At 50.3% G+C, this 17,823-nt stretch overlaps 1 protein-coding gene across 1 annotated transcript in view; it reads left to right on the top strand.

Moving 5' to 3' along the window:
- PRKCE (protein kinase C epsilon) overlaps positions 1-10,364 on the top strand; it is a 487,391-nt gene extending 477,027 nt beyond the window's left edge. Inside the window, exon 15 of the mRNA XM_044263634.1 lies at positions 7,164-10,364. Within this exon, the coding sequence (XP_044119569.1) occupies positions 7,164-7,310 (147 nt within the window). The 3' untranslated portion in view covers positions 7,311-10,364. The remainder of the gene's footprint in view (positions 1-7,163) is intronic.
- The last annotated feature ends 7,459 nt before the right edge of the window (positions 10,365-17,823 follow it).

A 17,823-nucleotide genomic window follows, 5' to 3' on the forward strand; every position in this document is an offset into this window, starting at 1 on the left:
TTTCTGGGGGTTTCTCGACAAGCCGGAAGTAAGTACCAAAATAAGAAGAAATCAAAGCACAGTGCAAAGGGTCACATGTGGATTCAAAAAGTCCGTTTCAGAAGATTGGCGTTTGTGTTCGTTTCCTAGGGCTGTCTTGGCAAAGTACCACCAACTGGTGCCTTAGAACAGAAAACTGTTGTGTCACAGTCCTGGAGAGAAGTCTTTAATCCAGCTATCAGCAGGGCCATGCTTCCCCCACAACCAAGGGGATGGCAGTTGCGGGGTCAGGGGCGGGGCTTCCTTGCCCCTGTCAGCTTCTGATGGCTCCAGACGTTCCTGGGCTCGTGGCAGCTTCTCTGTTTTTCAGCTGGCAGTCCTCTGTGGCTCTGCACTGGGCTTCCCTCTGTGCAAGTTGGTCTCTGTAGTCAAACTTCCCCTTCGTATAAGGACACCAGGTGCATTGGGTCAGGGCCCACCCTCATGACTTCAGTTTGATGACATCTGCACAGACCTTATGTCCAAATAAGGTCACATTCTGAGGAACTGAACGTATCTTTTGGGGAGACACCACTCAAGCATAATGGGGTTATGTTGGACTGAGAACACAAAGAGCATCCATGATTCATCCCAGCTGCATGAGAAATGGTAAGACAGCAGTACTATCTTAGACACCAGTTGAACGTGAGTGTTCCCACCAAGTGGAAGGTCATGCCACAGCACGTAGCATAGTTCAAACCAGAGTCTGGAATCGAGAGGTCAGCTATGGCCACCACATGCTAAGGAGGAGATGGATTTTAAAACGGCAGGGAACCACCGAGGGCTCAAAGCAGGGTAGGTGCTGGAGGAGGTCCATGGGCAACCCAATGGGAGATGAACTCAGTACATCTTACGCTGATTTCTATAAATAAGGTTCAGAAGTCTGACCAGTGCTTGGTTAACAAAATTAAGAGGGGGAGAAAGGGATGGAGGATATGTTTGCAGAAATTTCTAGGTAAATGATTGTTAACTTGAAATTCTGTTCCAGCCCTCATTTTTGCCAGGCAAGAGATTATGCACTTACACGTTCTGTATTTCATTTACCTTCACGTGTAAGCATGTATGTATAAACGTGGACACGCATCATCTGTTATTTCGAATGTATGGTACCATGAATATATATGTGTGTGTGCAGATTCAGTTCATTGATAGTGAGTAAGCATTCTAATTATTCAAGTACTCGCTTTTCCTTTTCAAGTACTTCAAAGAGTGAAGTGGAGCTTAGACCAGACTATTGACATTTCAAAGCTAGGAGGAATTGGGGGTTTGACTGTTAAGCATGAATGAAATTCCTTCAAGCCAAGGGATACTACGGTCTGCCATATCCCCCACTGGGCAGTCAGTATCTTCAGGGATCAGAGAGGAGACAAGGACACACAGGACCTATTCAAAGAGGCCACGTGCATGGCCCAGGAAGTGCCATAGGAGCCGGGAGGGGGTGAGATTGGGTGGGGCTGTTGTCAGAGGGAGCTGGGACCTGACATGGGACCTGGACGCAAAAAAGCTGGCCTTTTGGAGACGGGGTGGCCATAGCCTGCCCCTCCCCCACCCTCCCCCTACTGGCCGTGTGCGGGTATCACGGGGACCCCTACCTCTGCTCCTGTCCTGCCAGGCAGAGGTAAAGAGCCGGGCAGGGACTTGCAGAGTGGCCACACGAAAGCCGGCTCCACGCCCCAGCTTGTGAGATTAGGGAGTTTGCTCTGTGCTTGAGAACAAAGTCATCTGTTGATCTCCTCGTAATCAGATGAAGACAGAAGCAGGACTGGCTGGCTCCTCTGAGAGCCCATGTTTGTGCCTTTCAGTGCAGTCGGTGAAGGGACTGCACCAGCCAGACAGGAAGTGCGCGTTCGGGCCACCCACCCGTGTCCCTGCCAATGGCGGAGCACTGCCACACCCCGCCGATCCCCCAGCCCTCAGCCCCTGGTGATTTAGAAGGCGGCCCCCGGCCCCTGCACTCTGCTTCTCAGATGCAGTTTCTCAGAAGGATCTGGAGCCGCGCATAACTGTTTCCTCCCTCCCCTCCCTGCAGATACCAGAGCTGTGCCCCGCCCCCATGGTTGGCCCCAGGCCTCTCAGCTCTGAGACCTTATCTCTGAAGGGATGCCAGCGGGAACGGGAGTGTCCTTTTCCTCTAACAGCAGCCACAAGGGGTAGTGACATCAGTTCCCCTTAGCCCATCTGTCTTGATGGAATTTTCCCAAACCCTTGTCGAACCTGTTTGTGTTTGTCGCTTTGCAGTCATCAGGGAACCCCAGGGCCCCCGAGCGGACAGCAGCTCACAGAGGAAACCCCACAACCTAGGCCCAAGGCTACCTGTTTCTCTGGGCTCTAGGCCCCTCCTGAGTCACACGTCAGCCATCTCGCCACTTTGCCCATGCTCCGCCAAATGGGAGGCCCCTCTGGGACCCCGGCTGCCAGTGGTCCTGAATCCAGAGCACTTCACTGACTGTAGGGATAGCAGCAGCAAGAGAAATACAGTCACTCCTTTTTCAGCAGATATTTGTTGATCCCTGTTTGCCAGGCCAGGCGGTGGGCTGGGGACGGAATGGGAGTTCAACCCAGTCCTCGTGCCCAGAGGTCACAGATAAGTCGAAAGGAGGAGGATACATGCGCTCCGTGCTGTGATGAGTTAGGGTAGTTGACTGGGCACTCCTCAGAGGCATGGAAAGACAGGAAGGCTGCTTGAAGGAGGGGCGTCTAGGTCGGGGTGGGCAAGGCGAGAAACCCAGCTGGGTGATGAGGACGTGCAGGCAGAAGGCAGGAATGAGAAGGGGGGGGTTCCAGGCAGAGGATTAGCTGTGCAAAGGCTTAGAGTTGAGGGAGGCTGGTGAGTCCAGAGAACCTCAGAGGGCAACAGGGCCCAGAAGTGGGCAGCTAGGTGGGGATGAGACCCTGAAGGGTCTTAGAAATAGAGGACTATAAGACCCTGGGGCTTTTCCCAAGAGCTACCCAGTGCCATTGGAAGAATCTCAGTTTCCAGAGAAAGCCCTGGAATGTTCAGGCAGACCCTGGCTCTGCACTGGCTCGGTATTTGGAGGCCTACAGAGAAATGTAAGTCTCGGTCCGTTCAAGAAGTCTGTGGCATCAGTGGCAGATCACACAGACCATGTGGGTAACTGCCACACTGTACACAATGTGCCACGGCACACAGTTGTCCAGACTTGGAGGGCACATTTATTGGGCACCCATTATATGTTGGGATCTATATTGAGGCACCTAACATCTGACATCCCATTGAGTCCTCAAGGTAACCTGTGGAGTGCCTGTTACTATCTCCATTTTACAGATGAGAAGACTAAGTCACAAAGAGTGATTTCACACTGTATCATATAATCAGGCTCAGGACAAGAGGTCAGCCATTGCTCGCGCTCTCCTACTCCGTGTTGCCCCCCTGAGTGGGGCGCAGGGATGTGGGGAGGGCTTTGTGGAGGAGATAAGGTGTGAAGAGGTCCCAGCATCACCTCTTAGATTCCACAGTGTGGGCTGAGTCTGACATGAAGATTTTAGGAGAAGCGTATGGGATGACCAAGGGTCTAGGTAAACAGGGAGCATCTGTGTGGGTTTGCCCATCTGAACCTTGGAGTTGAGTCTTGTGCTTGCTGAGAGGAGGAAGCAGCTTTTCAAAGAATAAAATCAGTGAGGAAAGATACAATCCCCAATCGTTTTCAAATAGGTGGATACTATGCCTGCTGTCTCCAGGCTATTAATGGGAGGTGGTATTTCCCAAAGATGCCTGCTTTAGAAAACTTCTCCAGTGTCTAAGGTTAATAGGAATTACACAAAGTGGGGCTGTTGGCTTTTTGAATTGGAGATGAGTAACTGACATGCACCTAAAATGCTTCTAAGGATCTGGAAGGGCCTGGGCCAGGTTGCATAAGGGGGTGAGCGAGGCAAGTGTATTTTTCTCTAGAGCTCTTGAAGAATGGCACAGTCACTCACATGCTACCGAGGATTCTGTGACCTCTGGAAAGCCCAGAGTCAGGCTAGATGTCTCCCCAGACTAACATGAAATGGAGCTAGAGATCCTCTAGCTATCCCCCCTCTAGGGAAGAACATCCCTAGCTGTACTGCCTGACCCCTGGTCCCTGGTCCATAGTCAGCGAAGGACGACACTCAGACAGCCTGTGGAATCGAGCTCCAGCATGATGCTTGGCTGACCTCGGGAACTGAAACCAGTTTCCATGACTAATGGCCACTCAGGTCTGAAAGGGGAAGCACAAGCAGTAGCTACACAGGGAGGACCTGGGCCAGAGTAGTTCCAGATTTCCCAAGCTTCTCTGTACACACATGCTCCCCCTCAGGTGTGCCCAGTAAGAGGGAGCCGGGAGAGAGGGGTCCCTGCTTCCGTAGCTACTGGAGACCCAGGCACGGCCCATGCTTGGCCATGTTACAGAAGAAGTTTTCCTCCTGCCCTCTTCCTTGCCTCTCTTCTTTGCCCGTCTTCACACCACCTCTTCTGCCACTCTCTTCTTCTACTACCCCTTCTGCCGCTCTCCATCCCTCCTGCTCCCCATCAAGGACATCTCTTGGTCATCTTCTGGGATGGTGCTAAGTGCTTCCCAAGTCACTCCTCCCTGCCCTGTTCCTCCTCCTAGACTCATGTTACCTGGCCCAGCTGGCCCATGCTCCGCAGCCCCTTCCTCAATCCAAGTGAATCCATCCCACCTTGGACAGAGACTTTCAGAAGAGGCATCTTCACACCCTTGACCCAGGCACTGACCCTCCCCGTCACTGTGGAGATGGGCTCGGTATTCCTTTCCAAAGTTCCTGTCCTCACAGGGCCGCCCTTTCCTTTCTACTTGTAGTATACACACTGGAGGTGGAGACCCCATCGGCTTCCTGCCCAGGAGCCAGCCCCTCCTGGTGGAGGCAACTGAGTCACATCTTGGCTTCCCCATCTCAAGGGCAACACCCAAATCCTTCAGTAGCAGGTCCTATTTCCATCCCTTGGGTTTTCTGTATCTCCCTTCTGTCTTCCCTCTAAGGTATCTGGGACCGACTGCAGCTCAAGCCCAGAGAAAAGACCCCAAGCAGGACTGATGGGTGCTGAAATCTTCACTCCTCCCTGCTCGGTGTGGTTCTCCTGATTCTGATCTCAGCCTGGGGTGATCTGCAAACATGCTCTCCCACCAAGTTACCCACTATCACCCCAACCTACAGTCTCCCCTGCCATCCTTGCCCACTGGCCACCCCTTCTGGTGCCATTGTAGCCCAGCAGCCTGGCCTCAGTGTCTCCCTGTGGGCTTCGATCCTTGCTCCATCTTTCCGTGTCTGCAAGGTCTAGCTCTCCAGATGCTCCACGAATGCAGCATCATGCAAAGACCCAGATCTAACTCTGACTCTGCTCCTAACTAGTCGGGTGACCCTGGTGAAGTCAGCAGACCTCTTTAAGCCCCACTTTGTTCATCTGTAAAATCAGGATAACAGTACCTGCCTACTCCAAATCAAATAAGGAAATGAATGGGAAGGTGCTTTGCTTCGGAAACTGTAAAGCCGCCTTTCCCAAACTGTGTTGCAGAGCCCTCCTCCTGAGGGAGATGTTGAGAAGCTATTCAGGAAAGAAAAAAAGTTCCATGTCAAGTTTGAAGAAGCCTGTCCTAAATGCACTGAACCCGGTTTCTTGACCCTAGGAGGTCTCAGAACCTTTAACCCACCAGGGTGGCGAACCTCCAAGAGCTGAGTGCAAAAAATAGCTTTGTCTCAAAGCCCCTTCTTTCACACACTACTTATTAACGTCTTTCAGGTTACTAGTTTCCACAGAACAAAGCCTATATTAATTTTATTCCTCCTACAAATAATAATGCTAATCTTTCCACAAGATCCATTCCATCATCCAGGTCATGAATCCTGGGTAACAGCAGTCAGTCAGTGCCTAGAAGAGTATGGCAGGAGCTCCTTCAAGCTTTTGGGCATCATGCTGTGTGTTCCAGAGAAGTGGGGCCGGTGGTAAAGACCCCCGCAGTTGGACTCGCCCTCCTTGCCTCTATCCCCATGCTGGATTCTACCCCTGGCAGCTTGGTGAACCCATCGGCCCTTTCTCCGTCCTCTGTGTTCCTGCCCCACGCCCCCCACCTTTGCCCCATCTCTCTCCCTGCCATGGTGACTTCTGCCCATCTCTACCGATGCAATTGTAACTCCTTCTTCCAATCCCAGCCAAGTCCCACCTTCTCCATGGAAGTTGTTCTAACTCTTGCAATGTATATTCGAGACAGGAATATTGGCTCCCAAATCACCTGGAAGTCCCAAGAGGCAGAGAGTGTGATTTATACTTGCAGATTTTTTTCTCAAACCAGGATTTGATTGCTGCCCTCCTCCTCTCCCCCACAGACCAATAAGCCCTACTTTGGGAACTTGAGTCTCCCCCAGGAACGGGTCCTTCTGAACCGGGGAGTCATTGATGAGTTTTTTCCCATGCTCATTCATTCAGCAGATGCTTCCTGTAGGGAACCCAAGGCTGGAGAAGACAAGACCCCTGCCTTTAAGGAGCTCTGGGTCAAAACACCCACACACAACTCATTGCAAATCAGCATGTTGAGTGTAATCGTGGAAATAATGCAGGAGTGCATAATAAGGCTCTTAGTGGGTACACATAGAGATGGAGGCCGGCTTCCCAGGAGATGCCCACCTCCCCAACCCCCACTCATTCTCCTACTTAGAGGATGTCCTATGGAGCAGACCTGGCAAGGTTAAGGAGGTCTACCTTTAGAGAAGAAAGACCACTGCAGACTCTGTGGGAAGGAGATTGGAGTCTGTTCCTGGGATCACAGGGATGGAGGTCTTGATGGAGCCAGAGGGATAGTCTAGGAGGGGAGGTATGAGATGATAACTCTGCATCCGCCTCTCCCAGACACACATACCCTACCCCTACACAACAGTCTGTGGGAATCCCACTTCCCTGCTTTTCTGTCATCCCTTCTCACCCCCTCTTCCCTCTCACGTGGACTCATCCTTCCTCTCCAAGTCCTCTGCCACCTCCTGGTCCTGGGGCCATCCATCGTGACCTCATCGGAGCAGCCCTGGGTCTGCTCTCGGGAGCTCGCAGCCCGCTTTGGCAAGAGGCTGGTCAGTGTAATGCCCACTCCCCGCGGGGGGTCCTGGGGAGGAAGCTCAGCCTGGAGTCAGTGCTTTCTCTTTTCTTCTCGCAGAAAACCAAAAGAGATGTCAATAACTTTGACCAAGACTTTACCCGAGAAGAGCCAGTGCTCACACTTGTGGACGAAGCCATCGTGAAGCAGATCAACCAGGAGGAATTCAAAGGCTTCTCCTACTTTGGTGAAGACCTGATGCCCTGAGAAGCCACTCCAGGGCGAGTTTGGTGATGCTTCAGGAAGGGGTGCCGAGAAGAGTCCTATGCTGGAGGCTCGAAGGCCTTGAACTGCTTCTCCTGTTCTCCAGAGCCTCAGTCCCTCCTCTACCCTCTATTTATTGCGTTCCCTTACCCCAGGCCTCACCCCCTCATCTCCTTGGGGACCAGAAGGCACTCCCAGTCCTTGTCTCATCAGTCATGCAGAATCTCGTGGGTTCGGTGGGCCGTGTTCGGTCTGTCAGCAAGCCTGTCTCCCCTCCTCGAGGGCTCCCGGCAGCGACACAACTTCAGTTCTTTCCCTTCAAAGAGCAGCGAGAAGAGCAAACAAGAAGCCCCTGGCTCTGCTGTTGGACAGAGGGTCCCGACGACTATCACCTCTTAGCTCCTCTTAACCCCCCGCGCCTGCCACCCTCTGCCCCTCCGTCCAGGAGAGACGGGTGCTTCTCTGGCCCCGGGGTGGGCGCCCTCATGGCATGCTGTGAAGGAGACAGCCGGCCAGATGCAGGGGTGGGCTCTCCGGGTTGGTTTGCTCTGGAATGGCTCATTCTGGCTTGCTTTGGTGTTAGCTTTGGTGCATGTCAACGTTGTGAGGCCGTGTATCTCGTGCAAGGAATCCCTCTTTGTAGAAAAAGAAATTTGATTTTTGAACTCAAGTAACATTTGAAAAACATATTAGCACATTGGGTGTCCAATTGGCTGAAAGTTATAAATTCCAATACTAACGCAGGTAGCTATTAAAGGGCTAATACACAATGAGAAACCAGCCGTCCGAGGTCCGAGGTTGACGCCGTGCCCGCTCTCATGGCGCATGGGGGCTGGTGGAATGGAGAGGGAAGGAAACAGGTAGCGCTCCTCATTCTCCCAGTTCTGCCTGAACACAGAGGCCGCCACGGTCATGGCCCAGCCCCTGAGTTTCGCGTCAAGCTCACTCCCAAACTCTCTTTGCAGTTTCGTTCTAAGCTCCCAGCACACACACTATTTATTTCCTGCAACAGAGTGTTCTTTTTTTTGCGCACCTCTGCGAAAATGGTAGTACTACTGTGTCGTGGTCTTTAGACATTACATGTGTAAAGTGAAATATGAAACCTCTGCTCTTGAGGCCAGCAGAAGGAGGCTAAACGGGGGTCACGCGGAGGGTATCCAGAGACGAACGAGTGACTTGTTTGCAAACTGACACCCGTGTGCCGTGCCGGGGCGACTCGCATGGACCCGATTTCACGGATGCGATGTTACCTCCTGTAGATAATTGCTAACAGTGTTACGTTCTTCGATTTCCAAGGGTTCTCCGTGGCTTTGTGTACCCGTTTCCCGGCGGTCACTTGGTTATATCCCTTTTACTGAACTGATTTCGCAGGGAATGGAATCCATTCCAGCTGTTGCACGTGGATTTCCCCACTGCCCCTTAATATGTATACTTGTGAGTGGCAAAGTGGCACTAATGAAGCTTTTTGCCTTTTGTACATTTGAGATTTTTGTATATAGTGTTTGCTGCAAGGCCTGTGGAATTAATTCATTGAATTTAGAGGTATTCAACTGCTGCATGTTCAGGCATATTATAAAACTTTAGTCTATGAAAGAATAATTATAATAATGTCCAGGTGCAATATTCTGTAAGCATATTGGTTCAAGTTACCGAGAGATAAGGTGTTTCTTTCTTGAGGGTGGGGAGGAGTCCTTTGTGTCGTTTATTTCATTTTGGTTTATTTCAAAAGATGTAAACATACATTAAGCTATATTAAATCTCACATATCGTGCTCCCATGCTCTATTATGCCCAGATAGAGAAGGGGAAGGGAAAGGATCGGTTTTGATGGTGGTTTCAAAGCGTGGACGGTGACTAGCTTGAGCCCCTAGGGAGTTGGTGTCCATCTTTGCATCTGGCCCGTCATAGCCTTTGTTACTAACGATGACCTTGAGTTCTCTTTCGTTTTTACTTTTTCAAAAACTCAGGTGTAATTATTATCTGTTCTTACGATAATTTCAAATATTATACTCTTATCAATTTGTGTGTTTGGCGTACCAGTGCAGTGATGAGGAACAGTAGATTAACTTAATTTATCTTCGGTAACTTGACATCCTGGGGAGAGAGACTATCGTCTGGAGTTGAGTACAAGCACAGAAACATCTTCATGGTGGCATCATCTCATTTTTTTAAGAAGACATGACAGTACTGCCCATCATACTCTTGCATCACTACTGCTCTGTTTTTCCTCTGCTTCCTTCGCCACGATGAACCTGGAACGGCCAAGCAAGCTCTAACTGCAATGCCAAGTGGCCTACCCCAAGGCCTCGGTGGTGTTCCCTTCTCAGCAGGGGGCTGGGGCTCTTCCCAGAGGACAGCTGGCATTTTTGCTGGAAGGTCAAACAATACATTCCACCTGGCAGCTCCAGGCAGTCATTCGCGGGGTGCCTACCCCAGAGACGCCCCCTTTCCGCCCCAGAGCTCGGCTGGCTGGGACGCCCCCTACTTGGGGCGGGAGCTGACCAAGTTCTCAACACGGGCAGGTTCAAATCCCACATGTCGTCTATAGAAAAAAAGCTTGTGTGTTCCTTGAGCATTCTCTGTTTCCTTTCAGTTTTCACAAGGATTAGGAAGCGGACACACGGTTACATTTCTTTCTAATCTATCCAGCTCTTGAGTGGGGAAAAAAAAAAAGCCAAAAAAATATATGAAGGATAGCTGTTCTCCTGTGTTCTCTCATTATGGACTTTGTGAAGTGAAAACATCATTTTTTTTTCCTCCAAAGGTGAAAAAAAAATGCATTCTTGCTTTAAAAAAAAAAAGGCTAAAAAATTACCTCTTTTTAAATTATGTGCAAAATAATTCTGGCTAAATATAAAATGTATTCAATTTTAGGGGTTTTTTGTATTGTGATGCTTTATTTGTACATTTTTTTTTCTTTTCTGGATGTAATTTTAATCTCTTGCCATTCATTAGTGTTATTTCATTGTAAACATTATTGTGCCAAATGTACTGTATTCAAAAGGATGTGAATGTGTATTGTTTCAGAACCTAATAAATACAATGGCGTTAAATCGTATTTCTGGGCTCTAGTATGTGTTTTTATCTCCTCTGTGAGGAGCAGGGTGGCACCATTGAACCTTTGTGCCCTGCGTATGCTTGAGATTCCAAATTCCAAAACCTAGATGTGGTTTCAGCTTTGCCCTTGCCCTTGGAAGATGCATGAAGGATGCGCATGACCATATTGGCTCACCCCAGCCTGGCCTCTAAGCTTCTGGGACTGCCACCGCAGGGATGGAAGGGGCCTGAGTAGATCAGACGTGGCTCTGGGCTGTCTGGGCGTGGAGTGAAACCATCCCGTCTGCCCAGGAATCTTGGAAGATGGGCAAGCAAAGCAGGCAGCACCCACATTCTTGTCTTTCTAGAGAAACAAACGCTGAATCTCCTTGAAGCCGAATGCCCATGCAAGCTTCATCAGGACTCAGGTTCTGACTGGCTGTTCAGAACTCCAGGTCTTTGGAGTCCCAAGAAACTCCTCCTAGACTGGGAGTCCCTTGCAGGCTGGGCCTGGAGCACACGACTGACCACTGGGGCTCTAAGCGTTAGCTCATGCCCGCCTCCACTGCACGGCCCAAGTTCGTGGCCATCATGGCAGCTCCTGGGCTCTCCGCCTCCTTCGCTCTGGGACTCTGTTCTCATGTCACATTGCCAGTTCTGCAAGGCTCCTCTTCTTTCTCCAGCACAGATTTTTCAAGAATATTTAAGTACCCTGTTGAGTACACCACAAATTTCAATTCATCACAACTTTGTCTTCCATACGAGTTGTGGACTTGATTGCAGTTTTATTATTTGTCATCCTCAGGTGAAGGAATGGCCAACCTGTCACCCTTTCAGCCCTCAAAACCGCTTCCTCATAAGCCCGCCAATGACTGTGGGCCGTTATCCCGAAGGTACTCTCAGTCTCCCCTCAATAATGTCTCCTGCCTGCCTGGAGATGTAGCGTGGACCTCCAAACCTACCCCAACCAACAGGAAAGTTGCACATATCACACAGTTTCCTCGCTGATTCAGGCAAGTGTCTAGGTAAGTGGCCAAGGAAACACAAACATCTTGCCAGCTTGTCTGATTTAAATAAAAGTCAGGAGAAATAAAAGGATCTGTTCTAGGAGGGTCAGAAGACCTCTCCAAGCATTTCACTGAATGAAATCTGACCAGCCTACATCTCCCTTGCCTAGTGGCCCAGAAGAGAGAACTCTAAAGTCTGGGAGATGAGGTAGCTCATCCTCCCAAATCTGTATACTCCACAAATCCCATGGAAGCTATAAGAAAAGTCAATCGCTGGTCAGCATCCCTGGTTTGGAACCTCTCTCCCCACCCCTGGCCACGTTTCAGAAGAGAAAGCCAGGCACTGGTTCCAGGAAGCCGCGAACACGGGTTCCTGGTGGGGCTCAGATGGTTCCAAAGCTGATTTGGGGAAGCCTGTTTGGGTGGCTGTGCCCTTGAATTGAGAACCTGCCTGTCCAACAGATTTCTCATGGAATCAATGGGCACATTGCCCCTTCTCCATCTTCTTCTACCTGAGCAGAGTCAAATGCTGTGATAGCCGCAGCCTAAAGATCCCCAGGTGATAAGATGACCAAGCCATGGAACATGTGTTGTCATAACACTTGAGGTGGCAGAGATGGGGTAGAAAGAAGGTGTAGGCGCCATATTACGAAATCTGTCTCTTACCTGAGAGTCCTTTAACCTCGGCGATGATATTACATGTAGGGTACGTTGGTTGTAAGCGGTACCTTAAGGATGGAACGGCTTTGTCAATCAGGAGTATCTCCTCCAGGGATGGACAGCAGCAAATCGGAGAGTGTTTTTTCCAGAAGGCTGCTGCAAGTTCTTCTGCTCCCTCTTATCTCCCATCAACACCTGGAGGTTTTGTCACTAGCATGAAGGATCCCAGGAAAATATTTTCTCAAGGAAAATGATGGCTTGTTAACTAGCATGAAGAATGTTTGAAAGGTGACCTTGGCCATATTTGAGATAATAGATGGTCAAAGATATTTAAAGGCGAATCTCCACATTTAAAAACAAAAAACAACGTAAGAAATAGTCTTCTACTTCCCTAGGAACCGGGCCAGTGCAAGTTTAAATCATTGCAGCCTCACTTCACACCTGCCAGAATGACTGCATCGAAGGCAGATGTCATCAAGTTTCCTTAAGGACGAGGAACATTTGGAACTTGTGGTGTTTCTGGTTTGAGTGTAAAATTGTATGACTACTTTGAAAAATTTTCGCTACACAAAGTCTACTAAAGCCAAACATGAACACCCTTGGCTCAACAGAACAGTCTATCAGCCGTAGAATAAGAAATGCATTCCACGGTATTTGCAGAATAGGACACTGGAGAGTCTTGAATGCTTTACAGCTATAGGCAACAACACAGATGAACCTCACAGCATAACGGAGAGTTCAAGAAGCCTGGAGCAAAGGAAGGCAGACTAAAGGAAAAGAATCCTTTGTGTCAAGTCCCAAGACAGATCATCCGTGCTGCTAGAAAGCAGGTTACTGGTTGCCCTAGTAGGGAGGGGACGTCGTGATGAGGAAGGGCCACAAAAAAGGGCTTCTGGGATGCTGGCCAAGTTTTGGCTTCTGAGCTGGGAGCTGCGGAACAGCTGTGTTCACTTTGTGATTGGTCACTGAGCTGTACCCTTATGATTGGTGGGCCTCTCTCTGTGTGTGTTGTATGTGAATAAAAAATTGTCCCTACACACACACACACACACACACACACACACAACTCCTAGGATGACTTTTGTCTTTCACCCTTGAGCGTGGCACAGGCCGGTCCCAAAACTAACCGTGTCCCTCTGCCGTCCTGGCAGAGCCTCAGTTACCCAACTCCCACAGCAGCCTCACCCGTGGCTGGCCCAGGGTTACACTGAACCTGCGTGGACCTTTTCTTCAAGGTGCTATTGGAAACACCCAGACTGACAGGGCTGGAACCTCATGGAACTTGCTGAACGGCCTCAAGACTCTTCCATGCCTGCTTGCTAATAACATGTCCATGTGTCTCCAGAGGTGGTCTGCGAGGTCCTCAGGGAGCAGCTAAGCCTCTCCTTCTGGAAGCCACTGAGCTCACCAAAAAGAACCCAGGGAAGTGTGTCAGAAACATTGGTTCAGGGCCTCTGCCACCAGAGGTTTGGCTTTTGCGTTTTCCACTCCAGCAGGCAGCTGTGCATTTCCAAACCAGCTTCCACATTCATCAGATGGTGATAACAAGACCTACTACCTCAAAGTCCTCTTGTGGAAGGTCAGCGAGATAAAAGGTTCCAAAGCACCGCCTCTAGAACTATAGCTCTTCTCTCTCTTGCCCAAGGCACTCTGCCCCTGATCGGAGCGCAGCCTGCTGCACAGGCAGCATGGCCTGGTCTGCTGATGACTGACTTTTGCTCTCCTGTCCTCGCTCTGCTTTGTTTCCCTTCATCCCCCAGTCTCCTGCCCCTGAGTCTCCGGGAGCACCTACACACCCCACTAACCTGTGAAGGACCCTCTTTGAGGCAGGAAGGGACCACAAGTGAGGACAAGGTCTTGGCACTCAGGGAAGTTCCACCAGCACAAGGTGTGATAGGCCCATGCAGGAGAGCAGCAGAAGGCAGACAAGAGAGACAGAGATCAACCCTGTAGATGATGATTGGGAAGTCCAGAGAAGGGGGCTAGGTTTGTGTTGTCCTGGCAGGCTTCCTGGAAGAGGCGGTGGTGCGAGGGCACTGAAGGACGACAAGGCTGTGGAGGTGCAAAGGGCAGAGAAGGGCCTTCCGGGTGGCCACTCAGCTGGTTCAGGTTTGTTCGGCGGTAAGCAACCTTGCCACGAGCATCTTCACGCCACAACTAACTAGCCGTAAGGCGATTTTGCTGTAAGAGAGAAAAATCACAAAAAACGGAAGAGAGATTTTCATTAAAAGGGACATGATAAAACATGAAGAGTGAATAGCAACATTAAAAAGACTTTATTGTAAAGTTCAAAATATTTGAATACACTCGAAATGTGTAGTGTAGATTACTGGCAGTGCTGCACAAATAACTGATTTTATTTCATGGATTGTACAAAAACACGGTCTTCACAGCCTTTCCATCACAGATTACACTGTGTGTGTGTGTGTGTGCATGTGTGTGCGCGCGCGCTTGTTGATTTGTCTCCTCATTTGGCATCTCGCTTTCTCTTTCTTCACTGCCGTTTCTCCCTCTCTCTCCACTAAGAGAGGTATGTGATTCCAAGTATGAGGACGCATCTTTGTAACCGAGTGTTGTGCCGCGCAGTGAAGGCCTTCCACACTGCTGTTTGTTCTTGGTTTATGGTCACGTGCCCATTGTCAGCAGCTCTGACGATCTATGGGAAATGTGGGCTCAACGCTCTAAGCTGCTGTGTAGACCATCATGAGGGCGAAGACGTATAGAACCTAAAAAGGGGCAAATATAAAAATGGGCCCATGGCATCAATAGAGAAACAAAACCAAAGCGTCAACCAGTTGTTGTTGGGTATTTTTTAAAATCTTTTACAGCCAAATTGTCTCATGGCCAACTGGTCATACAGCAGAAGTGTTTGCCGCAAAGATGTCTATGGCAAAGACGCTTACCTCACTAGTACCAGACTCGCGCTCAATCTGGGGTAGCACAGAAGGGCTGGGGTGGGGGACCCGGCTTCTAGGGCAATGCAACAACGTCATCTCTCAACATGAGATTGCCAGGGTCACAGGAGCCCTTCAGAGTGGCTTGAAGGTCTCTGCAGGTGGGACAGTCTCTCTGAGAGCCCAGCCCTACCCTCAGTAGAGGGCTGTCTTTGTGGATGGCAGGAGAGAGCAGGTATCCCCGCCCACTCTGATTCTGATCGGATCCTGTTGTTGCTGCCCGAGGACTGAGGTCAAGTCAACCTCAGTTCTGGAGGTTACTCAAATGCCGAGTAAGCTGTTCCAAGCCCTACTGCTTCTCAGGCCTTCTGTGTGTGGGAGCAGGCACTGCTCTTGGGCTCTGAAGGGGTCCCCAGCTGGGCACCAACTGCAAAATCTCACCACTGACCTTCTTTGGGTAATTAATTATTTAAGTTTCACCTGCATTATCCTTCTACATTCTGGACAGCGTGTTAGGCACTTAACATAAGTAATCCATTCAAGCCTCCCAAAAATCACATGGTATGGGTAATTAATAGTTTCTATGGTAGTTAAGTCCCTTTCTCTCTCTTTTATAGTTAAGGAAACTGAAAGTCAGAAATTATATAACTCGGGGGCGCCTGGGTCGCTCAGTGGGTTAAGCCTCTGCCTTCGGCTCAGGTCATGATCTCAGGGTCCTGGGATCCAGTCCCGCATCGGGCTCTCTGCTCGGCAGGGAGCCGCTTCCTCCTCTCTCTCTCTCTCTCTCTGCCTGCCTCTCTGCCTACTTGTGATCTCTCTCTGTCAAATAAATAAATAAAATCTTTAAAAAAAAAAAAAGAAATTATATAACTCAGTCCTCACAACTCCATGCAACTGTTGTGTTCTTAAGCCCATTCTACACATGGTTGCCAAGATTGTCATACTCAGGGACAGGTCATGTGTGCTCAGATAGGACAGATAAAGTATTTACACATGGAACCGATAATGCAGGACTGTTCGTTCTCACTTATTCCACGAGTGTTCATAGAGTCCCTGCCATGTGCCAGCCATTCATCGAGACATCAGTAAACAAAACATGAAAATTGGTGCCCTTGGAGAACTTATGTGGGGGCAGGGTCTTGATAATAAACAAGAAATATGACCATTAAGTGAATTATGTAATAATGCATAAGAAGATCAAGGCCACCCCTAATATTTGTTGTGTGTTGTTTTTTTTGTTTTTCTTTTTAAGATTTCACTTATTTGACAGAGAGAGATAGCAAGAGAGGGAACAGAGCAGGGGGAGTGGGAAAGGGAGAAGCAGGCTTCCTGCGGAGCAGGGAGCCCGATGTGGGGCTCGATCCCAGGACCCTGAGATCATGACCTGAGCCACCCAGGCACCCCCACCCCTAACATTCGAAGCAAAACTACAAATGAAGGTCTGGTTTGTAGGGCTAAACTTTTTCTTTTTTTAAGTTGTAAATCAAAGTCCTGTTAAAGATGTGCTAGTCCAGTCCCTTTTGTCCCCTGCATAAGCCCCCGTGACTCAGGGCGTATCACCTCCGGGGATTCTAGCTACGGTGAGGGGATCCACTCCTGAGGGCCCCTCCACGTGGGTTCTGTTCACTGAGAGGTGAGAATGGTGACACAAAAGACATCAGATGAAATCAGGTCAGGGGCTGCCCTGGATGACCCTTCCCCACCTTCCCTTGCTGCCCTCCCAATTAGCGCATCCTCTGGGGCTAAGGCCCATGGCAGGGGTGGCATTGGAAGACTAGTCCTGGCCAATACCTCCTTAAATACCATGGTCCATGCTGATGTGCTTGCTGAAACGGCCCTGCCTTCCACGGCCGTCCTCCCAGATGTACATGGGGGTGTTCAGTCTGTATCTTGTGTGGATGCTGGGGTGATTGTCGGCATGGGAACAACCTAACCGGGAAAGGCCCGACAGGGAGGGTGGGGCCGAGGGGGAAGGTCTGTCCTCCCAGATCAAATCACCACCCAGTGAGGTAAGGGAAGAGACCCAGGAGCAGAGAGAGGAGCCGGCAGACCAGGCTGTGTCTGCGGGCGTGGAAAGGAGATGCTGGCGGAGAGTGGGGGTGGGGAGGCTCTGGGAAGGGTCAGAAGCAGCAGCTGGGAGCCTTTTGGCTGCAGGGGAGCAAATTGGTTTGCTGTGGGAACACAGGGGCCTCATCCTTTTCTCACCCAAGCACCCCCGTCACGGCTGTGCTCAGCTGGAGGGAAGGAGGCTGGCTCCCAGTGTGCCTGCTCAGGTCAGGCAGGCACTGTGCCCCCAAGATTAGATCCCCAGCTTGAGAAATGGGGGCTCTGAGGCTCAGCGAGGTCAGGAAGTTGTTCAAGCCATGCAGCCAGCCCCCTGCAGATGCAGGACCTAAGCCTCTGTTTGAATTTGCGTCCAGTTGGCGTCCAAGACCCGGCTTTACCCATGGGGCTCCTGATATCTGCCCCCACACAGGCCTGCCTTTTTGCCCCCCCCCCAGAGAAATGTCATCTCCTTGTAAAGAGGTATAATCGTTTGATGAAATTCCACTTAAGTTGTTCTCTCAGAAAGCTTTGAATGTGAATGCAGAGGCACAGCCAGGAAACAGGGCAGAGGCCTCTGGGAATTCTTTCTCTCCTGCCCCACCCCTCCCTCTCCCCATGCCACCACCTCCTAGCAGGGCCCTGAGAGCTGGCCCCTGAGCCCAGCAAAGCCTGCATCCTCCACCCTCAGACACCCCTCCCAGCACCAGAAAAAGAACCCCTCCCTATGGGCTATTCTAAGCAGGAAGCCAGTTTTCAGTTCACTGGAAAACAGGAAATGCCTCCAAGGGTCTGAAGTCTCTTTAGTTACCGAGCGCTGGAGCGCCCTTCGCGCAGGGTCTGAATCCCAGACCAGCTGCTAAGCAAAGCCCCAGGC

The sequence above is a fragment of the Neovison vison genome, chromosome 8 (genome assembly GCF_020171115.1).
Source record: "Neovison vison isolate M4711 chromosome 8, ASM_NN_V1, whole genome shotgun sequence".
In the NCBI taxonomy this organism is placed as follows: domain Eukaryota; kingdom Metazoa; phylum Chordata; class Mammalia; order Carnivora; family Mustelidae; genus Neogale; species Neogale vison.